This window comes from Wolffia australiana, chromosome 5, assembly GCF_029677425.1.
Source record: "Wolffia australiana isolate 7733 chromosome 5, ASM2967742v1".
Classification (NCBI taxonomy): domain Eukaryota; kingdom Viridiplantae; phylum Streptophyta; class Magnoliopsida; order Alismatales; family Araceae; genus Wolffia; species Wolffia australiana.
Genome location: NC_135839.1, coordinates 13,644,853 through 13,669,839, shown reverse-complemented (window position 1 = coordinate 13,669,839; position 24,987 = coordinate 13,644,853). Strand labels below are relative to the sequence as shown.

Here is a 24,987-nt window from a genome sequence, read left to right as displayed (position 1 = left end):
TAATACAAATGTATGAACCATGAAAATAAAATCTTTTGTGTTGATGCTATAAAATGCTAGAATACTCCAAAGATTCAAATAGTTAAATCATAGTAAGGACGATTTAGTCTTATCTTATCACATTACCACGAACCGTCTTGGATGAGTCCTGTAGAAATGGTGTTTTGAGTTACAGAGAGAATGCGTAATAAGTCGTCCTGCTTTTTCAATGATTTAATAAGTAATTTTAATGTACATTAAAATAGAAAACTGTCATATTCGACAGAAGTCTGTAAGAAGCCTAAATAAATGCCTGGCAGACACTGACGTGGTCCCATATGCAGTTACTTTCTCTTTTATACGTATGACTTAAGGAGAACTCGCAACCATCGATAACATGGTAAGATTTGACTGGAGCAGGAAAATACTTTCGTCCGTATGATAAAAGATAAGTCAAGGTCGAAATCGAGTGGCGAAGTTCAAATTTCTTCTCTTTACTGTAAGATGAAGGCAGGGCCCGATTTGATAGAAAAAAGAGACGTTACTAAATGGGAAACCATTGCCGTGTGTGGTAATCCAAGTTAAATGATACGTGAGGGTCAGTAGCTACATGGGTCCCAAATATGTTGTGTTAAAAGAAGTAAATATGATATTATCCCAGACCCATGACACTTCTCCTCTCTCACGTCTCTCTCTCTCTTTCTCTCTCGCTCTCTCTCTCTCTCTCTCTCTCTCTCTCTCTCTCTCTCTCTCTATATATATATATATATATATATATATAACTCTCTCGCTCACTATATATATAGTTATAACTCTCGCTCAATATATATATTCTAACTCAATAACTCTCGCTCACTATATATATTTATATTCTCATACAAAGACTAGAGACCACAAGTTCTTTAATCCTCCATCACTCTCTATATCTATCTCTCTCATTCACACACACACACACTCGCTCTGTCTATCTCTCTCTCATTCACACACACACACACTCTCTCTCTATCTCTCTCATTCACACACACAGTCCCTATCTATCTATCTCTCTCATTCACACACACACTCTCTCTCGATCTACTTATCTATCTCTCTCTATCTCATTCACACACTCTCTCTCTCTCTCTATCTATCTCTCTCTGTCTCATTCACATTCTCTCTCTATCTATCTTCATTTCTCGTTTACTCTCTCTTTTCATGGGGATCATATACGGGTAAAGGGTCAAAGACTACAGAACAAAGGTTTCATTATCTTAAAGTTATTGATGGACGACTTTCTGCCCAACTTCTAGCATGGGGTGGGTGGGTATGTAAGGATGTATCGATACTTCCACTTCGCACTACCAAACTTTTCTGGCTTATTGCGCAATACAGTACCCGGATTTCATCATTAACAGTCCCCACCGCTTCTGTGGGACGAGTGCGGGCAGATGCCAGCGCAACTTGTGAAGTTTCAGTCAATCTGGTGCCTATCCTCTGAACCCATTCTAGCAATGACGCTGCGACCGTCGAATCTCGGCACATGAAGAGAGAGAGAGAGAGAGAGAGAGAGAGAGAGAGAGAGAGAGAAACGGAGAGAGAGAGAGAGAGAGAGAGAGAGAAACGGAGAGAGAGAGATAGAGATAAAGAGCAAAATGTTGATGGAAAGATGAAGAGAGAGAGAGATTAAGAGCATAATTTTGATGGAAAGATGGAGAGAGAAAAAGAGGGAGGAGATAAAGAGAAAAATTTGGATGGAAATACGGAGAGAGAGAGAGAGAGATAGAGAGAGAGAGAGAGAGAGAGAGAGAGAGAGAGAGAGAGAGAGAGAGAGAGAGAGAGAGAGAGAATTAGAGATACAGATAGAGAGCATAATGTTGATGGAAAGATGGAGGGAGGAAAAGGGGGATAGAGATAAAGAGCAAAATTTAGATGGAAATATGGAGAGAGAGAGATATATATAAAGAGCAAAATGTAGATGGAAAAATGGTGTGAGAGAGAGAAAGCGAGAGGGATAGAGATAAAGAGCAAAATGTAGATGGAAAGATGGAGAGAGAGAGATAAAGAGAAAGGGATAGAGGTAAAGAGCGAAATGTAGATGGAAAGATGGAGAGAGAAAAAGAGGGATAGAGATAAAGAGCAAAATTTAGATGGAAATACGGAGAGAGAGAGAGATATATAAAGAGCAAAATGTAGATGGAAAGATGGTGTGAGAGAGAAAGCGAGAGGGATAGAGATAAAGAGCAAAATGTAGATGGAAAGATGGAGAGAGAGAGATAAAGAGAGAGGGATAGAGGTAAAGAGCGAAATGTAGATGGAAAGATGGAGAGAGAGATAGAGGAATAGAGATAAAGAGCAAAATGTTGATGGAATGATGAAGAGAGAGAGCAAAATGTCGATGGAACGATGGAGAGAGAGAGAGAGAGAGATAAAGAGAGATGGATAGGGATAAAGAACGAAATGTAGATGGAAAGATGGAGAGAGAGAGGAATAGAGATAAAGAGCAAAATGTTGATGGAATGATGAAGACAGAGAGAGGGAGAGAGAGACACAGAGAGAGAGAGAGCAAAATGTTGATGGAAAGATGGAGAGAGAGAGAGAGGGACAGACAAGGACAGATAGAGAGGGAGAGCAATCGGTTGATGGAGGAAGAGAGATTGAGTGTCTTCAATGAAACCGTGAGGCTGTCATAGATCTTATTTCCTTTCTTTTAACACCAATTGTCTCGATGGTCCCGGGGGTCCCCTCTCTACGAGCGTCCAGGAGACATCCACACGACATCTCCCATTATTTCCATCACAAAAAACTTAGCCAGCGCGAAGGAGAAGACATTAACCCAAGGAGCCAAAGAAAACACCATCCCCGCGCACCATCCTCGGCCAACGAAATAACAGTGTTCCAAGCCCAGCCGAAGACGGGCATTAGAAGAAGGAGGAAGAAGAAGAAGACAAAGGCGAAGAGGGGCCGCCAGGTTGGCTCTATCTAGCGTCTACACGTGAGCATCAATCAGCGCCTCCGACTTCGTCACGGGATACGCCGTCGGTGGGAGGGGCGGCTTTCTTCAATTCATCCCCCCCATAAAAGAAAGCTCGACTTCCGAACGTCCACTATCTTCCTAATGGGGGGCAGCAGTTCTTGGCCTGCCCCGCTCGCCCTTCTACTACTAGCGGCGGCGCTCTCCGCCGCCTCTCCGGCGGCGGCTTCAAGAGCAAAACGGAACTTCTCCTCAGCGCAGAGCTGCAACTTGTACCAAGGCAGCTGGGTCGCCGACGACTCCTACCCTCTCTACGACTCCTCCACTTGCCCTTTCCTTGACCCCGAGTTCGACTGTCAGAAGTACGGCAGGCCCGATAAGGCCTACCTCAAGTACCGGTGGAAGCCCGACGCCTGCGATCTCCCCAGGTCAGACTACTCCAATAGTCTCTAAGCTCTCCCCCTTAGTCTACTCTCATTATTCGTCTTATAACTAGAACTCTTTCGTCGACCCATCTAGTTTTTTCTTCTGAATTTTTTTTTAAAAAATGCAACTTTATGAGTTTTGAGTCGCTGTGGGTGCAGGTTCAATGGCGCGGACATGCTGCGGAGATACGCGGGGAAGAAGATCATGTTCGTGGGGGATTCTCTGAGTTTGAACCAGTGGCAGTCTCTCTGCTGTATGCTGCACGCGGGGGCGCCCAACGCGAGGACTTCCTTCTCTCGGAAGAGCTCTTTATCGACGTTGCGGTTCGAGGTGAGGGGAAATTGTTGACGGGTGGGTATTGGAAGGGCATTTTGTTAACGGGGGTGGCTTGTTTTTTCTTCTGAGTGAAGGACTACGGGGTCTCGGTGATGTACTATCGGACCACTTTCCTGGTGGATATTCTCAGCGAGAGCGTTGGGCGAGTCCTGAAGCTCGATTCTATTGAAGAGGGAAGCGCTTGGCTTGGCGTCGACTTGCTCATCTTCAACACATGGCACTGGTGGCTTCACCGCGGCGACAGCCAACCGTGAGACAATCTCTCTCTCTCTCTCTCTCTCTCTCTCTCTCTCTCTCTCTCTCTCTCTCTCTCTCTCTCTCTCTCTCTCCCCATAGCCCTTTCATCTGCCCCCATGGCAATTGCTCCCTCTTTGTACCTTCATGGTAATCGTTCTCTCTCTCATTCACTCTTTCGCTGCTGTCTCTTGCTCTTCTGATCTCTCTCTCTCTAATTCGCTCTTTCGCCATCTCTTTCTCTCTCTTTCGATCTCTCTCTCTTCTCTTCTTCTATCCCCATATCAATAGCTCTCTCTATAGACAAGGCAATCATTCTCTCTCTCTCTCCCATTTACATTTTTGCTATCTCTTGGTCTCTCTCTCTCTCTCTCTCTCTCCCATTTACATTTTTGCTATCTCTTGGTCTCTCTCTCTCTCTCTCTCTCTCTCTCTTTCTCTCTCTCTTCATAGCCTTTTCGTTTATCCCCATGCCAATCGCTCTCTCTCTCTGTACCTACAAGGCAATCGTTTTCTCTCTCTCTCTCTCTCGCTCTATATCTTCTCGTACCTCAACAGAAATCGTTCTGTCTCTCTCTCTTTCTCTCTGTATTTATTTGTATATCTAGCACTGTCTTTCTGGCTATATATATCTTCCCTCCATATATATACAACTTCATCAACTTTCTCTTTATATAAATTAATATATGTATGTCCATATCTCTGCACTTATTTCTAATGTATATCTCCATCGTCATCTGTATTTGAACTCCTCGCCATCACTCTATCCGTTTACCCATCGCCATAATTGAACTCTCCAACTGTTTGTGAACCACAAGTGGGACTACATCTCTCTCTCCCTACATATATATCCGTATACCTATCACTATTTTCTGGCTATATCTCTACCCTTGTACATGTATATACATATCCAACATATCTCTCTATATATATATGGATGTATACCCATATCTCTGTATTTAATTCTATCCTTGTTCCCGTCGTCTTAATTGATCTCTCCAACTAACTGCATGTGATCAACAGCTGGGACTACATCCAAGATGGGGGCGCCATGTACAAGGATATGGACAGGCTGGTGGCCTTCTCCAAGGGCCTCTCCACCTGGGGCAAGTGGGTCGACGCCAACGTCGACACCACCACCACCAAAGTCTTCTTCCAGGGCATCTCCCCAACCCACTACAAGTCCGCTTCTCCCCCTCACACCGAACTCATCTAGCCGTCAACTAACCGTTATTTACCTCGTCCAGCGGAAGAGACTGGGGAGACACGAAGGCGACCTGCGACAAGCAAACAATGCCGGTTAGTGGGTCAATTTACCCGGCAGGGCCGCCGCCGGAGCAAGGAGTGGTGAAGAAAGTCCTTAGCTCGATGGCCAAGCCCGTCAACCTTCTCGACATCACGCTGTTGTCCCAGTTGAGGAAGGACGGCCACCCTTCTACGTTCAGCGGCGACCACTCCGGCATGGACTGCAGCCACTGGTGCGTCGCCGGCGTGCCAGACACCTGGAACCAGCTTCTCTATGCGGCTCTATCCGTCTGAATCGATGTCCGCAATCAATAAAATTGGATCGATACAGAGAAGGTTAGCATGACACTGACCATCAGCAATCAATAAGATTGGAATGATACAGAGAAGATTAGCATGGCCCCAGTTATCGACAATCAATAAAATTGGAACAAGACAGAGAAGATTAGCAGCGCCCCAGGTATCGACAATCAATAAAATTAGAACAATATGGAGATGACTAGCATGGTTCCTGATTTCGACAAGCAATAAAATTGGAATGATACAGAGAAGATTAGCGTGGCCCCTGATATCAGCAGTCAGTCAAATTGGAATAGTAAAGATAAAATTATCGAGGACGACACGCACAAGTCGTGAAGTAGAAAATTAATAGTTATTAACTTGACAGAAAACTAGTCCATTTATAAAAAAATTCAGAATACTGTTAGTAGCCCACGTAGACTGCTGCGTTGACCACGTAGCAGTCGTCGTTCTTGTCGCCCATGGCTTCGAGGTACACGCCGCTGGAGCATATCATGCCCCCGTCCATGATCTCCACGTCTATAATTTGCCCGCTGCGTCGCCCATATGCCAGAGGTTAAATATAGAAACGATAAAATTTACGCTGATGTTCAAGAACGGCGTATTATGATTATTTGTTAGCAGCCATCATGACGATTAAATGCAAAAAGTTTGAAAATTGTCGTTGAAAGAGCACGCGAACTGTAACTCGGCAACGACCATAGAGATGAAAATTTAATAAGGTTCTTTTGAAGATGAAAACGGGAAACCCCACCGGATGCATTTATTGATGTGTTGGGGAAAGAAAAGGGATCTATCTGTAAGGCCATTCTTTGGCAATATGATGGATGAGAACGATGAACAGCTAAGCGAATGCAGCGGGGAAGAGGCGGAATCTACCCAAACGGGGAATGAGAGCGTCGAAGCTTACTAAGGAAAAACTGATTTCACCCGCTCAATGTCCAGAAACTGCTGCGTCGCTCTAGGGACCCCGAGCTTGATCAGAAGCTTCATCTGCTCCGAGCTCACGCCAGGTATGGATCCTGCAGGCGAATAAAAGCCAAGAAATTCCAAAAAATCACATTCAAATCCTCAAACGAACCGATCGAACAAACGACGGGAAAGAAAAAGAGAGGATCGACACCACGCCGGAATGCAGGGATCGAATTAGCGGAAATCGCGTCCCTGCAAGCCCGCATCGCCGCTACGGTAATATCCTGTCTGAAAATAAAATCAAAAAAACCTAGATCCATAATGCAGTCCGATATCGTTGAACGGAGACAAGAACCAAGACATTCGCGAAGGAATCCACTTACCCGTGCTGATCGTAGCCGACTCCCATCTCCACGATCAGCAATTTTATCGGCGGATCGCCACCCCCAAATTTCTCACGGTCTCCTTCCATGACGATAGATTCTGCGCGAGAAGACGAAGACGCACAAAGACGATAGAATGAACGTCGACGATCTCCAGAGCAACGCAATCGGACGGTCCTGCTGCCGCCAGCAACTCCCCCGTATTTCGTCAATCGAGAAGGAAGGGGAAGAAGAGACTGAAGTAAGACCAGCATCTTGAACAGAAACGATTTCTTCCGTCATTAGCGTTGACTAAATGAGTGATCAACTTATATACTGAACTGTCCCTGGAAGTTTGAAATAAATTCCATATGGGACAAAAGGCGTGAATTCGGAAGGTTTCTTTTTGCGTTGACCCGAGATCTAACGGCCACCGTCATTAAAGATAAAATTATATATTAGGCTGCCACGAAATGGAAAATGAATTCCATATGGGACAAAGGGGGAACACACGGCAGTCACGCAGAAGTAGCGCGTGAAATCTGAGCCGTTCTTTACATGTTGACCGGGATATCGCGGCCGCTATCTAGCCGTTGACTGGTTGCTTCTGAGCAGGCAACCGCGAGATTTGCCCTTAAACTCCTGGAAAACTCGCATGGTTTCCTCGTCGAAACCTCCTGCAAACTGTGTTTTTTCTTGCTAATCAGTGTTATTAACCCATCTCCAAAATAATAATTATGCTTATAATTATGATTATAATTTACCTGGTGAACTCGGAAGGCAAATCTCACTCCTTGAAGCATAAGCCCTTCGTCTTCGTGAGCTGGGCCCAGAGCCTCCAGCTCAGCAGAGATTCTTCTCATGTACTGCATCGCCAGCTTCACCGACGCCAGCTTGATCTAGATAAAACCCCGAAATTCAAAAAAATTCAATAAATGCCAAGCTAGATAACAGATTCGAATACCCGATAAGCAACCAGAGAAGATGAACAATGGGGGAAATGCCAAAATATAAAGCCCGGATTCGAAATCTTCTGCCAGAGAGGGAAAACGACCGAACGGAGAAAAGAATCGAAAGGAAAAGAGGAACAGCCCAATCAAGAACATCATTCTACTGCGAAACTTAGATCAAAATATTACCTGGGCGATAAAGCCATTGTCCTGCATCCAAGCCCAAGGAATGCGGAACGCGGTGTACCGCTTGATCGCCGTCTCCCTCACCTGGGATAAGTTGTAAACCCCATGTTCCAACCTGATCAACGGCCCGGATGTAGCAGGAATTATTGACTAATGTAAAAATGGGTGAATCTTAGGCAATAATCGAATAATTGACATCTGGGCACGTACTTCTCCAGCAAAGCTTGCATCTTTTTTAAAGCGGAGTTGCAGGGCTGACGTGGGTCGTCCTTGAAAGAACACGTCTCCATTTCGAGCTTCTTCAGGTCGCAGTACCCAAACGCCGCCTCGCGCATGGCGTCAGCTTTCTGCTCCGGCCAGTCAAAGTGCTTAAGCACCGCTCGCTCGTCCACCTGCCCGAAAATCAGCAATCAGGGTAAAAAAAATGAACTTTCCAATTTCCAAGGACTTAATCTCAAATGGGTACCAAGAAGGAGAGCTCGTCGTCCAGCCATTTTACTAAGGTGACCACGTCTTCGATGCTGGTGAATGCGGCGCTCTCTACCTTTCTAATCAGAAATCTGATGAAGTCCCCCTGAGTCTCCACGTCGGTCTTGATCTACGATGAATAATTGATGAAATAATTAATTAAATTTTTTAAAAAAAAGACGACCCATGACGCGCGCGTCCGCAATCAATACGCCAACCCTCATAATTTCAAACAACTGTGCAACTGTTCATCGCGTGAAAGTTCAACAAACTCCAAAAAACTGAGAGATCGAAGAGAAAATCAAAGAAAGAACTTACAGCGAGGAGATAAGACGATCGGTTCTCGATCTCTCCGATCATGTTCTTAGCGTTGACCGCGGAGTGCGCCTCAGTTACCCCACCGCTGGACTCTCTCTTCGAATCTCGTCTCATCAGAGAATGGTAGAATTCGACCACCTCAGGAACGCGGTGGACTCTAACAGAGGAAATCCCCTTCGCCGGAGGCGGCGGCGGCGGTGGGGGGGGCGGCGGGGCGCGCGCTCCGGCCTCGCTTGGCTGCGGCGGCCTCGGCGGCGGAGGTGGCGGCGGCGGCGGCGGTGGAGGAGGAGGAGGAAGTGTTCTTGGTTTCTGGGTAAAGCCTTCCACAGTCGCGGATGATGCAGAGGATGAACAAGGAGAAGGGTTGGAAGAAGAAATCACCAAGGATGAAGATGAACTGCTTGAAGTTGGCGGTGGGTTGGGAATCCGCGGAGCTCTCGATCGAGCCATGGACGAAGAGGAGTTGCTAATTTCAGTCTCCACCTCCGAATTAGGAGCAATGTCCGGCGATTTCGAGCCATTTTTCGAATCCGTCGGGAGAATTTCGCTAGAGCATTGCCCCGATTTCGTCGCGGACGGATGCTTCTCAGAAATCAGGAGTCGCATTTCTTCAATCTCCGCCGCCATGGCCATTATCCTCTTCTCCAGCTCCGCCTCTCTCTCTTCCTCCAAGAAGGAGAACTCAGATCGAAGGGCTTCGTTCTCCTCTTCGAGATCCCTGATGCGCTGCCTACAGCGTTCCAGCTCGTCGTTCTTCGAGGCGATCTCCTCTTCCAGGAAGGGCACAATGGCGACGGTCTCCTTGAGAATCTTCTGTTCGAGAAGCTCGGATCGGAGTCTAGATTCCCTCTCTTGGAGTTCTTCCACGAGGCGGACGAGCTCCGTGTCAGGGGGGCGGGGTTGAACCTGGGCTGATGTTCTTGGGAAGTAGGTGCCGAAGGGGCGAGCACCGCCATTGCCGCTGGACTTGAGCTGAGATCCGCCGGCCTTGTGAGATCCGGGAGAGACGAAGCTTCTCGGCGGTTCTTGCTTCGGCGTCGCCGGGCTTCTCTGAAACCCTATCGCCGCCTTCACCTTGCCCGCCACCATCGTTTTTCTTCTCAGAAGAAGCTCATATCGACAATGGCGGTCGAGAATACGGGCTGGAGGATGAGATAGAGTAGATCTCAGCGGCGGAGGACGGCGGCGGAGGCGGCGGAGCTCGGCGGCGCAGTCTCAGACCCCTCACTCTTCTCTTCAAACTGAGTTGAATAGTTGAATTTCCAACTCTTGTATAGAAGGAGCGGTCTGCTGAGCCGCGGTGCACTTTAACAGCCCCGCGGGACCCCCCCCGTATTCAAAACTTTTCGTCTCTTCACCGGCACCGGGACGGGTGACGGACGGGACGTAGCGCATAGTGCAGTATTGGCGCTTCCGTCACGTTGGTCTTGTTAACAGGAGCGTGGGTCCCACCAAGCTTTTACGCCTTGTGTTTCTTTCTGATGAATCATGAGTCACAGGACCCTTCTAGTTATCTCTCTCTCTTCCCATCTATCTCTCTAGATTTCTGTCCTTATTCTCATAGAAAGGGACACGTTGTGTTTTTCTCAGATAAATGATGAGTCCAAGGACCCATCTATCTATCTCTCCTCGCCTCAACCTCTCTAGATTTTTCTCATTACTCTCATCGGAAGCGGCGCCTTGTGCTTCTTGCAGATAGACCATGAGTCACAGCACCCATCTATCTATCTCTCTCTCTTCCCATCTATCTCTCTAGATTTCTCTCATTATTCTCTTAGGAAGGGACGCATTGTGCTTTTTTCAGATAAATCATGAGTCCAAGGACCCATCTATCCCTCTAGATTTTTCTCATAAGTGTCATCGGAAGAGACGCCTTGTGCTTCTTACTGATAAATCATCAGCCACGGGACCCATCTATCTATTTCTCTCTCTTCCCATCTATCTCTCTAGATTTCTCTCATTACTATCGTAGGAAGCGACGCCTTGTGCTTCTTTCAAATAAATCACATGTTACAAGAGAAACGCCATCATTCTAAGCGATTCTCCTTCCATGTGGCGTGGAGTAGAGAAGTGTTGTTGTGACCAAGTGTCTGAACTTGTCTAATTATGTGATGACTTCACCGGCTGGTCTAAATTCAGTGGAAGGAGTCTACAAGTTGTTTTTCTCTTTCCTTGTTTAGGGGGTTGGTGGTTTAGTAGCTTATCTATTTCTCTTTGTTTTGAGGTAGCTTTCCATACTCTGCGTTAGTGGTATCGGAGCCAGAAATCGCTACTGCTTTAGAGAGGAAAGAAGAAAGAGAATCGGACGCAACGTGAGAGAAGACAGAACACCAGAGAAAGGCAGAAGAAGGCTCAAAGCACGGTTGAAGAAGTTCTGCAAGAGTCAAAGCTGGTAGGTGAAGTCTCCATTGAAGAAAAAAAGGAAAAAAGAAGACTAAAGATAGATACTGTTCTTAGTTTCTAATAGCGATGAATATAAGGAGTGGTGGGTACTGTTGTGCATCTCTTCAAGAAGTTTTGTTGATGGACGACTCTGGATGGTTCAATCATTACTGAAAAAAGAAATGGACTAATATAGAACAAAAATTTAAACTGAGGAATCAAGGGGATTGAGTTCAAAGGCATGAATAAGAAAAATGCAAACGCATGATGTTTTGAAGAAAAAAGATTAAGAAAGTGAGTAGGTGCCCTGTAGGTGTTCAAGGGCAGATGTAACATCAAAATAAAACAAGCTCAGTGCGAGTGGCAGCAGTCATAAATGCAAATCCAGCATAATAGCACAAAAATTCTCATACATTCATAATGTAGAGTAATTTGAAATATTTTCACCCGTGGCAAGGCTTGAAATTGGGAGGAGTGAGGAGCCTATGAGCAACTGCTGGTCAAAAGGCCAGCAAGGCATATCATTTTGATGTTACATCTGATTTTAATTTGTTATTGAGTAAATAAGCGCATGATATGCTGTCTGAATAATTTAGATTTAAAGAATAAGATGTGATTATATACACTGCTGATATGACATGTATCTCACTCAATGATTCAGAGCTTTGATGGTGTAAGAATTTGAGATAATATGTCGGCTTACTTCATCATTTTATTACTCTTCAAGATTTTAAGTAAAGCACATTCACTGCAGTAGATCTATTAAATAATTTGCACAACAGACTTTACACTCGTGCATTAAAATGTGAAGTTTTCTTCAAGTGAAAGTTATCCTAATTCAGATGAAAATACCAATTATACAATGATTGTAAGATAAGTATCTCACAGATATAATATATGACATTGTGCTATCAGTAGATTTATTAAATGATTATTAATAATTAGATATGATTAGATATGTAAACGCAACAATGTATTATGATTCCTTCATCGAAGAATTTCCAAATTTAAGAAGATTGGATTTGTTGATATCGTTGGACTAGATCCATGGATGATTGAAAAACCAAAAAGCAATATATGGCGCAGCCTTGATGCACGATCAATGTAGGAACAAAATTTGAATCCATAAGCCATGCATTACTTGAAACATCTGAGTCATAAATTGACAAAACTAGCTTCTCCAACCTTTGATTCCACGAGGAGGTTGTGCTTGAATCCACAAGCACTAGAGCACTCTCTAACAAAGAGACAACTCAAAGGGGAGGAATAAGATTCTCAACAAAATAAAATACTTTAATAATCTTCTTTAAATGGTACAAAGGCCCTTATGTAGGCCAGTAAAAGCGATGGCTCTTCATCATGATAATTCCCGTGAAAATACAACTCAAAACATTAGAAAAATAAATATGATAAGATAAAACATAAGATCTCGAGTATGCCAGGCCTGAGTAGACATATTCTAAAAACTCTAGGGCCCATATAACATGTCAAAGTTCATTGCGTGGATCAAGAAGATTCTTGCAAGACAAAAAATGAGATCTGAACCTCTAAAAAGGTATAAGCATAGATATTCGGCAGATTGGTATCCAGATAGATACTTTTCAGGAGATATTGTCAGCTTCTAAAATGATCTCTATCTCAGGCTTCCAGTTGCTAATGAGCATCAATAAATTGGCTTTTAGGCGACAGCCATATATTTTTATGCTTTGATCAAGAGCTGTTTCATGAAGTTCCTCGAAGCAACAAAAGTGGCAGTGATATCAAGAGGAATACACTGCATATGTAGCACGTAAACAAGCGGTATAGTTAAGAAGTACGCTAAAAGATTTGAATAGGAAAAAAGTGGGAACTGCCACTATCTTTTGTAACAAGTTAACGCCAGGGTCATTTCAATACAACATTGTTCAACACATGACCAAATAGTGGATTGATTGGCTTAAATTTTGAGGCAATGATGATTTAAGAAATTCAAAAATCATCTTGACCAGTCAACATCAAACATGATATTTTGGTAATGTCTCCTTAACAGATGGACTTTTTTCCCATGAAAAAACCAAGAGAAAAAGAGATTTCTCACGAGGAAATTTGTTGAGTTTCTCCCAGTGGGAAAAAAATGTATTTTTTACTAAGTTGGCATCAGTATAATGACGATAAGTTAAAGTAAACAGATTGACTTATCTCCATCGCTTAATGTCAATTGACCAAAAGAAAACAGGATAGAGTTAATGTAGTATTTAATTGTTAGAGAGTTGGACTGTGGCTAGTAAATCTTTCTCTCACGCGGTGTCTTCCTTGTCTTCTAATGGATGTTTTTGTGTGAATGGAGAGAGGTATTTTGAAGCAACTCGAACTACGTGAAGATAACGCAGCACTCAATCCTCACCAGGATGCCCAGTCGGATACAAAAATCATTACTCCAATCTTGATCCAGAAACACCTCTTGAAACTGTGAAAAGGATTAATACAACATTAGCTCCTTATCAGACTTGGTTTTACTCTGGACTTTAGCAAAATCAAAGTTCAGAAAAGAAGTTTCAGTGGACTTTGCGTGCTCGCCGTCGGAATCCTCGATCAGGAAACCTCAAGGAAAAAAACGAAAACGTCGAGCGCGCACGAGGCGAGCAAAGTCTGCCGTGAAAGCATCTCCACCGAGCAACGACAAGGCGTCACCCATCAAGACTCAGCCTCTACAAGAAGAGCTCAAACGGAATGACAGCGAGAGAAGAACAACGCAAAGACATGGCAGGAAGCATAGCAGAGAGATGGCGAGATATCCAAGGGAGAGACCGCTGGAAAGGGCTGCTAGAACCGCTTGACATAGACCTTCGCCGCAGCCTTCTCTTATACGGCGACATGGCCCAGTCCACCTACGACAGCTTCAACAGCGAGAAGAGGTCTCGCTTCGCCGGCAGCTGTCGCTATAACCGAAGCGATTTCTTCAAGAAAGTGGGATTATCGGAGAATAATCCGTTCAAGTACGAGGTGACGAAGTTTCTCTATGCTACTTCGAGCGTTCCTGAAGGAGAAGCTTTCTTCGTGAGGCCCATCTCGAGGGAGGCGTGGAGCAAGGAGTCGAACTGGATGGGGTACGTGGCAGTGGCTACTGAGGAGGGGAAGGCGAGTCTGGGGAGGAGAGATATTGTGGTGGCGTGGCGGGGGACGATTCAGGCTATTGAGTGGGTTGCTGACTTAGACGCTATTCCTGTTCCTGCGACGGTGCTGCTGCCTCCGCCTTCTTCTGGCGGCCATGGCGATGCGCCTCTTGTGCACCGCGGCTGGCTTTCTATTTACACCTCCGACGACCCCAAGTCGCCCTTCAACCGGTCCAGCGCCAGAGACCAGGTCCCCCTTTCACCCATTTTTCATTTTTTTTTTCCCCTATATTTTCCCCATCATCTTCCTTTATTTCCATCCTTATCCATTTCTTTGATTTTATCAATCTTCTCATTTTATTAAGAATTTATATTTTCTCCCATTCTTATCCGTTTTGTTCCGTTTTCCGAGTTGATGCGTTTTATCCATTTCCAATTTTTAGTAATCTCCATTTTTGCAGCTATTTTATTTACATTTTTAAGAGAAAACCCAGTCATTCTTTGTTTCTTAGCTTGTTTTCTCATCAATTTTGAGAATGTTGGCGATTGATTCGATGGTGTTTCTCTGAACGATTAAGGTTTGTATTTCAGAGAAAATCTCGTCTTTGTCAGTATCATTGGCACTCGACTAGATAGTGTTTCTTTGATTGGTTTTTGGCATCAATCTCGAGAGCGTTGCTGATCCATTCGATGGCGTTTTTCTTGAGTAATTAACAACTGTCTAAGTTGCTGCACCTGGCATGTTGACAAGACTCGTCCTCCACTATATTCTCTTTTGGCATACTTGCAGAGTATTTACTCTATACATCTCCTGTGTTCTGGCGAAGACTGCTTGGCGTTTTGCTATTGCAAAGCATCTAAGCAGTGCCAAACAGTCTTCATGGGTTCTTGAGCACTATTTCTATTCTCAATTTGTCTAGCATCAACTATCAGTTAGATAGTGTTCCTTCAAAAAAACTAAAATTTCCCCTTCTACAACCCCAAGAAGCCACCATACCGTGCCGCTGCTAAAAACAAAAAAGCCCGGTAAAAAATCTCAGGTGATGAGCGAGATAAGAAGGCTAGTGGAGAAGTTCAAAGACGAGGAGGTCAGCATAACAGTGACAGGCCACAGCCTGGGAGCAGCCATGGCGACCCTCAACGCGTTCGACATCGCAGCCAACGGCGCGAACCGGCCCAGAGACCGGCTCGACAAGACCTTCCCGGTCACGGCCGTCGTCTTCGCGTCGCCACGAGCCGGAGACGTAAAATTCAAGTCAGTTTTCTCCGCACTCCCCAGCCTAAGTCTCCTGCGAGTGCGCAACGCCAGCGACGTCGTCCCAAGCTATCCTCCCGTTGGGTACGCAGACTTAGGCGTGGAGCTCGCCATCGACACGGCTAAGTCCCCCTTCTTGAAGAAGCCGGGCGACTTTGCGAGCTGGCATAGCCTCGAGGTTCACCTCCATGGCGTCGCCGGGACGCAAGGGAACGGAAAGGAGTTCAAACTCGTCATCCCACGAGACGTCGCTTTAGTGAACAAGTTCTTGGATACTCTCAAAGACGAGCATCTCGTCCCTTCCTCGTGGTGGGTGGAGAAGAACAAAGGGATGGTGCAGGGATCCGACGGCCGGTGGCGACTCATGGACCATGAAGAAGAGAAGAGCGATATGACAGAGGAGAGCCCCGTTATCGCCCGTGTTACCATAGTTTGAAGAATAATTTATGATATACTTGGCGTGGGGAAAGTTGGGTTGCCTTATTTGTGTGTTTTCGTTGGATTTATGGAGAACTGTTCGCTGCTGATGATTATATTTGGAAATAATTTACTGGCATGTCAGTGGCTATTTACTGGACCATGATTGTCTCTATGTGTGTCTCTAGTTTCTTATCTAGCGGCGGATATTCGGGTTTTTTCACGATGGTGAGTGACTGACGAGTTGGTTTCGTCTGGAAGAAAATCCAAAATACTATAATGGGGGATGACCTACTCGTCGACCAGCAAGGAATGGGCAAATCCCATGGATGGAGTTTTAAAACTGTGGCTTGGTATAAAGCTAATGGGACATATGCGTATCTCATTATTAACTGACACATGAGTCAGCTTTGTGCTTCAGTATCCAACTCTTAGGCTTGTCGTCTGTGTCATCACTTTAGGGCTCGGCTAAAGTCCATGTACCGGCAAATAGTGCTCGCCGGTTTATTTACTAGAACTGATACTCATGGAAAATTTACATCATGGTAACATAATCAAAATTAAATAAACAATAAACATTATATCAAATAAAAATAAAAAATAAAAACAAATTAGATAAGCAGAAAAATAAATGAAAATACAAATAATCAACATATAATATTGGAGACGAAAAGTTTAAAAACATAAAAAAATCAAAACCAAAGTAAAAATATAAAACATAAAAAATGCTACTATAACCATGAAAATTAAAAAATAAAATAAAAATGTAGAAACTAAAAATTAAAAATAAACATCACAACCGAATTTCCAATCACAATTAACAAATTACAAAAAAGAAATTCAAAATGAAAATAAACCATCAAACACAAATACAAAATAAAAATAAATTAAAATTTGAAACTAAAACTTAAATAAAAATAATAAATAAATAAATAAAAATAAACACTTGAAATAGCTAATAAAAAATTAAAAAAAAAATAAAAAACTAGAAAACTGTATGAAAAAATTAAAACGCAAATAAAAAATAAACAAAAATAAAAATTAAAAAAATAAAAATCAATTAAAAATATAAAAATGGAGAATAGGGAAAACCATGTAGAAAAATTAAATACCATATAACAATTAGTATCAAAATAAATTTCAATTTGAAAAAAGTTATTGTTAAATAATTAAATAACTACACTTGAAAAAAAAGAAATAAGAATTTCAAATAAAAATATAAGAGACTTTTTGAAAAGTCGAAATAAAAAATTAAATTTAGAAATTTAAAATAAAAACAAAAATACAACACATAAACTCATACAAACCAAGAAATGACATTAAAAAATAAAACAAAAATATTGAAATTTCAAAGTAAGAAACTTAAATTTTAAAAAATAAAGACAAGAATAAGTTACACAAAATCAAACAAATCAGCTTTCAAAGTAACATATGAAATTTAAATTAATTAAAAAAACTAAAATTAAAAATAAACATAAAATATTAGAAATAAAAATATTATAACAAAATTCAAAAATGAAGAAAAAATAAAACCCAAAAAATTAAGGGTTAAAAAGAGAAATAAAAATATATAAATTATAAATAGGAGTCAAAATAAGAAATAAAAAAAACAAAAAATGAGAAATATAATATAATAAAAGCAAATAGAAAAATTACACGAGAAAAAGAGAAAATTCAAAATTGAAGACAATAAAAAATCCAAAAGTTAAGGATTAATATGGGACATAAAAAGTATGCAAATTTTAAATTAAGAGTCAAAATAATACAAAAATGAAAATTCAGAAATAAAATATACTTAATGGAAATAGAAAATTTACAAGAGAAAAAGAGGATTTTTTTTTAAAAAGTAAAAAGTATAAATGAAAAATAAAAATAAAACAAAAGCTTAAATATCAAATAAATAATGAAAATAAAATGCATAGCATGACACATTAATACTTATTTTAAAACAATCATTTAGAAATTATGAATGAAAATTCAATAACGAAATAACTTTTAAGGATAAAAAATAGAAAGAAAAAACAAAAACAAATGAAATAAAATTGCTAATTAAAAAATATGAAAAATATGGTGACAAATAAGAATAAAAATTAAGAGTCCAAATGAAAATGAAAACAATAATTCAAAACGAGAAACTACAGAAGTAATGAGAAATAACGAAAAAACAAAAACACAAGAACGGGAAAAATGGAACAAAAATACAAGCGACGGAATATAAAGGACTTAATATGTCTAATTTGATATAAATTATATATAATAAATATAGACAACAAAAATATATGTATAAAAATAAAAATATACAAAAATTTAAAAAATAAATATAGATAAATATCACATTAAAACATAAAGTATAAATCATAAATTTAAATAATAATGAAAAATTTAAATGAAATGTTTACAAGCATAAATGTTTACGATACAAATGTAAACAATTATAAATATAAGTTCGAATACAAATGGGATGTAAATGCTAATATAAACGTAAGTGTAAATTCAAATAAATGCATATAAATAAATGCTGATGTAAATAAATATAGAAAAAATAATATTAGATGTTGAAATCAACTTTTGTCTTAAGTAAAATGCTACGTTAATGGTTAATGGGCAAAACTTGACTGTTGACTGTCTCAATCAATATTCTGACTTTGATTTTTTAACTTGGAATTGAATTGTTTCAGAAACATGTTGACACATTTGTATGTTTTGCTAAACCAAGACCTAACTGATATTTAGTTACAAGCATCAGTTTTTGGGCGAAAACTGATAATGAGACAGAAACCGCCATTTCCTGCCCTCCAGTGTTTTCTTTCTTGATCATTATCTACCTTCCGTGGGTGACTGACATGTGTGGCTAATGAGGGGTAGTCTATGCCCATTCCTGAACCAATCAAAAATACTCTCTTGAAGTTCATTGCTTAATCATAACAAAAAACCCATTTATATAAACCTTGATCTAAAAAATTGAGAAATTTCATAAAACTTTCTATCAATATCCATTTTTTTGTTTCAAAACATGAGGTGATAATGAGGGGGTTAAATTCATAATGTAAATCGTATATATTTATCTGTAAACCATGCAGGAATGAAATCCCTAAAACATTACTATGCTCCAGAAGGATCAAAGATGTTGATTTGTTTGTCTAAATATCCCCTATCCTTCTTTCTGTTTTCTTATTTGGTTGAGGGCTCCTCGATTTTAATTTCATGTTCCTCTTACGAAGGGAGGTTGCGGATCAGTGTGTGGAGCCAGATTGTTTCTATTTGGCCCAATCATTAAATTGATTAGGTTTAAACTCCCAAAATAGTGCTCTAGTGTATATATAATTCTCCGATTAAAGGCAGTTAATTTTCCACATATAAGGCTAACAATTAATGAACTAGAATAAGATGAAGTCAGACCAGGTTTGAAGTCAAACCAGCCAAATATTACAGTTCTTGGGTGAGTCTTGGGTTAGAGGAATATTTCTTCTCACCATATCTTCTTAGGTGTATCTCTAAAATATAGTACTCACATTCTACAATATATTTATTAATTCTTTTAGGAAATCACCAACCAATATTCCATTGAGACAAAAGTTGTTCATACAGATAATGCTCTTAAATTTGTTCAATATTTATTATCATACCATTATTCTTTCCTTATAATTAAACATCGGATGACTTAATCTCACACATCTCAGAAAACGTGTCACATAATTCCGATATTCTCCCTTTCTTGATATCATGAACGCTCTTCTCATTGAAATGAGTGTTCCTTAATAGGATTGTATTCCTAAGACCTTATTGCCTTAAAAATGAGCACGCATATAATAGAGTCCAGTACGGGCCAAATAGCATCCATCCTAATATGATTACAAGATAGGGAATTATAAAAAGAGAATTAGATGGGTTTAACATCCCCGCACTGTAGGTGTGGATATTGTCCATGCCTAACTTGCCAGTAAGCTCATTGAACATATCAGCTATTGCCCAATTGATTCAACAAAGACAAGATCAATAAGAGCAATCTCAATCTTTTATCTATACCTTCCTCCCCGCATCTCTCATTCCCTACCTATATTTTTTTACAACTCTATTTCCCTGCATATATTTCCTTCTCTCATGTTCTGTAACTCTCTCTCTCTGCATATGTCTGTGTCTTTCCATCTCTCTCCCTGCATGTGTCTTGCTTTTAGTTTCATTCTCTTTTAGTCTTTCCATCTATTTCTCTTTCTCTCTCTCTCTCTCTATATGTATATTTTTCTTCCTCTGTATTTCTCCCCCTGTGCATCTCTCTCACTTCTTGCACATCTCTCCGTCTTTGTATGAATCTCTTTCTCTCCCTCTCTTTTCTCTTATAGGATGACCTTCAAGATTTATGAATTAAGAACAATATGGTGAGTAATAACTTCATCTGCATGGTTGTCTTATTCTCTCTCGCTCCCTTCATCTCTTATAATATATTTCTCTCTATACCACTCTCTTTTTCCCTGCATATCTCTCTCTGCTCTCTGCATCTTTCTCCCTGCACATCTCTTTGTCTCTGCATCTATCTCCTTTCATATCTTTATGTTTCTACATAAATTTCTCTCTGATCTCTATATCTGTCTTCTTGCACATCTCTCTGTTGCTGCATCTTTGTCTCTCTGTTCTCTAAATCTCTCTCCCCGCATTTCTCTCTATCTCTATATTTCTCTCCCTGCATATATCTCTGTCTCTGCATCTCTCCCTCAATATTTCTCTACTTATGCATATCTCTCCCTGGATATCTCTTTGTCTCTGCATCTCTCTCGGTGGACATCTCTCTGTCTCTATATCTCTCTCCTTGCATATCCCTCTATTTGTGCATCTTTTTCTCTCAACTCTGCTAATTTTTTTCCCTACCTATCTATCAACATTTCCCCTTCCCATATCTTTTTTTCTCCGTGCATCTCTCCCTTCAAATCTCTTTTCTGTGCATGCATAACTCTCTCTCTGACTTCTCTCTCTACCCACTCATGCATTCCAATCCCTCCATCCCCCTTCTTTTCCATCACTCAATCAGGTGAATTAAATATGTTTTGGCCTCATCAAAAGCTGTTTATTTAGTGTCCTTAAGACTTCATGATTTAATTTACTTATTTCCATTGTCACATGGCATGTCTCAGAAATCCCTAAATAGCAGTCATCAACATAGAAGTTTTGGTCGATCAACTGTAAAGACCACTAAACATCATATATGAAATGATTATAAGATGTGTACACTTTTTTATATTCTGAATGTCTGAAGTTACAAAATTCTTGATTCTAAATTTCTGACTATCTTGTCTTTCATCATAACATAATACACTAATGGACGCCAGATCGAGTATCTCGTCAAATTTGACTACGAGGGCTACACTCGGAATATTGGATGAATGCCTAGGAATGGATGTTGATGACAAAAACTCACCCTAAACCACATGGTGAACTCGGTCCAATATTTTGAAAAAGTTCATTGAGATTGGCTGAGATGAGTACCGATGTGTACTTTGTGAAGCACATAACCCACACACAAGGTAGTCATCAAGCAAAACCAGGATAAGAGCACAAACGTGTTATGGAGTCATCTGGAGAAATCCCATTGTAAATTTCTTGATTTAATTAGGGGTGTTTCAACCAACCAGGTGACATTGTCTCAATACAGCTTACAATCGAACAAGCTATACCCTCGTGGTGTCACTTTGGAGAAAAAAGAGAAGGAATTTGTTAGATTAGTCCTTCTGATGACCGTGGCTCTTTGAGAGACAAATGGTGGGGGACGCCCCTAGTCTGGCTGATGTGAAAGAAAAAATGGGAATGATGTATAGATAACTACATGGAAAACTGGTGGCCATGTTTGCTGATGTCCATAGCGTCTCTTTCATTGTAGATTCTTGGACATTGCAAAACAATATCAGCTTGCAAAACAATATTGTAGATTCTTGGGAATGATGTATAGGTGTCACAGTGCAGTGAGTTGAAACTGGGTGGAAGCTGTGTCAGATGCTTCTTGGCATAGGACAAATCAAAGGATCACATATCACATTCAGTTGGGTGAGAGCTATTGTCAATGCCATTTAGGGTTCTATGCACCACATGGAAAGATATGTCGACCTTTGCCAATAGTTGAAATGGTGAGTTATAACAAAATAGTAGCTGACTGTCCAGCGTGTTGGAACTCCACGCTTGATATCTCAGCGTGCACTCTTTAAAAGAGGGAAGTGCTCGATAATATATCTCTATAGTTCAATTACACCAACAAAGGTTTAGATCATTTTTCATAGTGGTTGGACCATGCTTGATGAATATGTCAAAGTTCTATGTCCGTTATGTGACAGTTCATAACTAGTTTGCTAAAAAAGAGTTACCTATCACTAAAGTGACAGTAGTAGTCAATGCGCTCACACCCACCTTGGGGATGCATTGTAGAATTGATGAGGATGATTGCCATTAGAGCAGAGTGATGTGTTGAGGACAGCGTGAGGTGCAATGCGGGCAATGCCCATGTAGTATGCAATCGTGCTTTGGTGAAATCAAACCTTTGCCACTGCTGCGATCCTGGATTCATTTTCAAAAGTGAACGTAGTGGAACCCTCATGCCCCCAAAATGTGCTCTTCTATCATGGTAATCTCTTGGAGTACACATCAGACTCAGATGGAGGCGACGATGAGTACAAGCGGGGAAAATTGTCACATGATTGATCACCACCTCCATACATCGCCCCTACATGTCGGCTTTTGAAGTCGAGCCATTGTCATCGACCATGCTCAATGCCCATGCAAGAGCTGGAGAAGTACCTCAACATCCCCAATAATGGCGAGGAGGTAGATACCCCCTTGAGATGGTGGAAGGAGGTCGGGACACAATACTTTCCCAAGTTGTCAAAAATTGATCTCGAGTATCTTGCCATGAGCTCAATAAGTGCACCAATGGAACGACTATTCTCCACCGGCTGAGGTATCACCACATAGTGCAGATCACGCCTTGATGCAGAGAACATTGAGATGTTGATGATGTTGCAAGCATGGTTTCATCATCTTGACCAATGCCCCTCAAACTCTGATGACGATGAGAATGATAAGGACATTTTACGACGTAGTAAGTTGTGTATGACCCAAATATTTCATTTAATCACTTATATTTTCTACCAGGACTAATTTTTACTCCATCTTACATAATAACCAAGGAGATCACTTGGAAGGCATTGCGTGGGATGCAACACACACATTCAAACTTATTTCATTTGATGTCTTGCCTTTATATTTCTTTAGGTCTTGGTTATGTAGAATTACTGTTCAAACTTTTCTATGTTTTGGTTGTTAGATCCATCTTTGAATCAATATTCCGTTGCACAATCAAATTTGGCATGTATTGATGAATGGGGTGATTCCAGTACTTTTTATTTCAATAGTCATACCTTCTTGACTTTTGGATCTAATACCATTATTTGGATCAAATCGTGATCCTTAAATTCTTAGTTAAAGATTCATTGGAAAAATAAATGTTCAAAATAGCCTTATGAATACGATGTTATCTCTTTTTCATTCATTAGTTCTAGGGGAAAAAGTAATTCTAGCATCATCATAGAGATTTTTTTTAATGAAACTTTACGAATATCCTTTGTAAACCATGTTCAATTGGGTAAAGAAATTCAATAAAGTAGCACATCATTAGATAGAACAAGAGACACATCATATATCTTATTAAAGACCAAATAATTATATGAATTACACCGATCATCATCTTGACAGAACATAGTTTGGAGTGGCCTAGACATAGTATCATACTATACAAATTACTACAGCTACTTCATTCATTCCCTAATTAGTGTCTTCTTTTGATAATTCCACCTTGATGTTACTAGAGTCGATTCAGACAACACATTGGCTAGGTCAATGAATCAAGCAGAGTAATAGGAACCTTCTATTGAGGTCCTTCTCAAGCATATAAATTGCCAAATAAAAACACACCAAAAAATAATATAACTACAAATGTAACTTGCATCATTCTGTCCTCTCTTATCCTTCCCATCCCATCTTTCCCATCTCGTCTCGTCCACTGTACAATGCCCCATATGGGACAGTTTTTTCATCTATGGACAAAAAATGTCCCATCACAAGACTGGCAGACGATTCGACGTCCATTCATTCATACGAACTCTGAGATGGGACAATATTTTCATCCACGAACAAAAAAACGTGCTGTACACATCTGTGCATTATATGTGGGTTGCTATCTTGGTGCAGCGGGGTGGCAACATGTGGTGTCAGCAGCAATCCATTAACAACTCCCAGGGTGAAAGATAAATATAACTTCTCCATTCAAAGTTCACTATTGTCTATATAGAGACAATGCATTTTATATCTTCTATTGTGACACATTTTTGGAGTAAAAAAATATGAAATATATATTCAGAAAATAAATTTAAAACATATGTGTTATTTCATACCATTTCATTTTATAAAACCAGCAATTGAGTTATATTATGCCAGCCATGAACATTACCGTTCTGTAAGGCCCGCCATTCCCCACCAAATATACCATATGAATTGATGCCCAACATTATTCTCTAATATATTTGTTTCCTGAACTTATATATAGTTTCAGTTTATCAGATACCCTAAGAAATATCCAATGTTGCAAACAAACAAGTTATAGAACACATCATTTTTTTCCTTTTCCTCTCAAGCGGTAGGGTTCATTTCAGCGTGGCTGGTGGTGAGGTCGAGTGGTCGAATTCCGTCAGCCGATCAACCATACCTCAAGTCGTCTTAAGTCAAAACCTACCCATCATTAAGCTTAAGATATTGGTCGTGAGATATAACCCTCGTTGTCAGCTCCATGGGTACATTCAACAGCCAGTCCACATTGAGAAGGCATCTGTGCATTAAATTATAATTTCCTACGATTCATGTTAGAAGTTATTATTTACGTTTCATTTCAAAATAGAGGCACGAAGTATCTCAGCCTCAGAGTTTGTATGACTGAAAGAAAATCTGCTAAACGTGTTCAGAGGAATATTCACTGAAACCAAAAATCGCTTATGACCTGGTCGATGTCTAGGTTAAAACGTGTGGACTATTTCCATCAACGAGGAACTTGAATTATTCTTAAACCACATGCACGATTCGCAAGAACCAAGAGGACGAGACCCATCGGAAGAAATGGATATTTCACTTGATTTCCAACATCTCT

General features: G+C 40.8%; 4 protein-coding genes and 1 non-coding gene across 6 annotated transcripts; 3 read left to right on the top strand and 2 right to left on the bottom strand.

The window, feature by feature from the left end:
- Window positions 1-2,826: 2,826 nt before the first annotated feature.
- Window positions 2,827-5,568, top strand: TBL38 (TRICHOME BIREFRINGENCE-LIKE 38). Its single transcript, XM_078575434.1, has 5 exons — window positions 2,827-3,357; window positions 3,514-3,685; window positions 3,766-3,941; window positions 4,949-5,107; window positions 5,173-5,568. Exons 1-5 carry the CDS (start codon window positions 3,074-3,076, stop codon window positions 5,462-5,464), a joined length of 1,083 nt encoding a protein of 360 aa, XP_078431560.1. The 5' UTR covers window positions 2,827-3,073; the 3' UTR covers window positions 5,465-5,568.
- A 112-nt stretch (window positions 5,569-5,680) lies between these two features.
- On the top strand, window positions 5,681-5,781 carry LOC144704002 (U6 spliceosomal RNA). Its single transcript, XR_013581698.1, has one exon. It is a non-coding gene; the product is annotated as a U6 spliceosomal RNA (small nuclear RNA).
- A 22-nt stretch (window positions 5,782-5,803) lies between these two features.
- On the bottom strand, window positions 5,804-7,065 carry LOC144703290 (50S ribosomal protein L34). Of its 2 annotated transcripts, none has more exons than XM_078575436.1 (4): window positions 6,766-7,065; window positions 6,597-6,670; window positions 6,381-6,492; window positions 5,804-6,003 (listed from the first exon to the last, which is right to left on the bottom strand). In XM_078575436.1, exons 1-4 carry the CDS (start codon window positions 7,017-7,019, stop codon window positions 5,874-5,876), a joined length of 570 nt encoding a protein of 189 aa, XP_078431562.1. In that variant the 5' UTR covers window positions 7,020-7,065; the 3' UTR covers window positions 5,804-5,873. The 2 variants fall into 2 exon arrangements, with proteins under 2 accessions (XP_078431562.1, XP_078431561.1); XM_078575435.1 differs by having other exon boundaries at window positions 6,594-6,670; window positions 6,766-7,063.
- A 118-nt stretch (window positions 7,066-7,183) lies between these two features.
- On the bottom strand, window positions 7,184-9,897 carry LOC144703287 (Tetratricopeptide repeat (TPR)-like superfamily protein). Its single transcript, XM_078575431.1, has 6 exons — window positions 8,667-9,897; window positions 8,347-8,478; window positions 8,091-8,272; window positions 7,884-7,995; window positions 7,509-7,643; window positions 7,184-7,428 (listed from the first exon to the last, which is right to left on the bottom strand). Exons 1-6 carry the CDS (start codon window positions 9,753-9,755, stop codon window positions 7,327-7,329), a joined length of 1,752 nt encoding a protein of 583 aa, XP_078431557.1. The 5' UTR covers window positions 9,756-9,897; the 3' UTR covers window positions 7,184-7,326.
- Window positions 9,898-13,570: 3,673 nt separating this feature from the next.
- DSEL (alpha/beta-Hydrolases superfamily protein) lies at window positions 13,571-15,972 on the top strand. Its single transcript, XM_078575432.1, has 2 exons — window positions 13,571-14,390; window positions 15,181-15,972. Exons 1-2 carry the CDS (start codon window positions 13,758-13,760, stop codon window positions 15,829-15,831), a joined length of 1,284 nt encoding a protein of 427 aa, XP_078431558.1. The 5' UTR covers window positions 13,571-13,757; the 3' UTR covers window positions 15,832-15,972.
- Window positions 15,973-24,987: the final 9,015 nt, after the last annotated feature.

Coding starts and splice junctions, on each gene's coding strand:
- TBL38 (XM_078575434.1), top strand. CDS start 3,074: ATGGGGGGCAGCAGTTCTTGGCCTGCCCCGCTCGCCCTTCTACTACTA. Junction 3,942..4,948: donor CACCGCGGCGACAGCCAACC/GTGAGACAATCT, acceptor TGTGATCAACAG/CTGGGACTACATCCAAGATG. Junction 5,108..5,172: donor ATCTCCCCAACCCACTACAA/GTCCGCTTCTCC, acceptor TACCTCGTCCAG/CGGAAGAGACTGGGGAGACA.
- LOC144703290 (XM_078575435.1), bottom strand. CDS start 7,019: ATGCTGGTCTTACTTCAGTCTCTTCTTCCCCTTCCTTCTCGATTGACG. Junction 6,671..6,765: donor GTCGGCTACGATCAGCACGG/GTAAGTGGATTC, acceptor TTTTATTTTCAG/ACAGGATATTACCGTAGCGG. Junction 6,493..6,593: donor GATCCCTGCATTCCGGCGTG/GTGTCGATCCTC, acceptor ATTCGCCTGCAG/GATCCATACCTGGCGTGAGC.
- LOC144703287 (XM_078575431.1), bottom strand. CDS start 9,755: ATGGTGGCGGGCAAGGTGAAGGCGGCGATAGGGTTTCAGAGAAGCCCG. Junction 8,273..8,346: donor ACGACGAGCTCTCCTTCTTG/GTACCCATTTGA, acceptor ATTTTCGGGCAG/GTGGACGAGCGAGCGGTGCT. Junction 7,996..8,090: donor ATGCAAGCTTTGCTGGAGAA/GTACGTGCCCAG, acceptor GCCGTTGATCAG/GTTGGAACATGGGGTTTACA.
- DSEL (XM_078575432.1), top strand. CDS start 13,758: ATGACAGCGAGAGAAGAACAACGCAAAGACATGGCAGGAAGCATAGCA. Junction 14,391..15,180: donor GGTCCAGCGCCAGAGACCAG/GTCCCCCTTTCA, acceptor AAAAAATCTCAG/GTGATGAGCGAGATAAGAAG.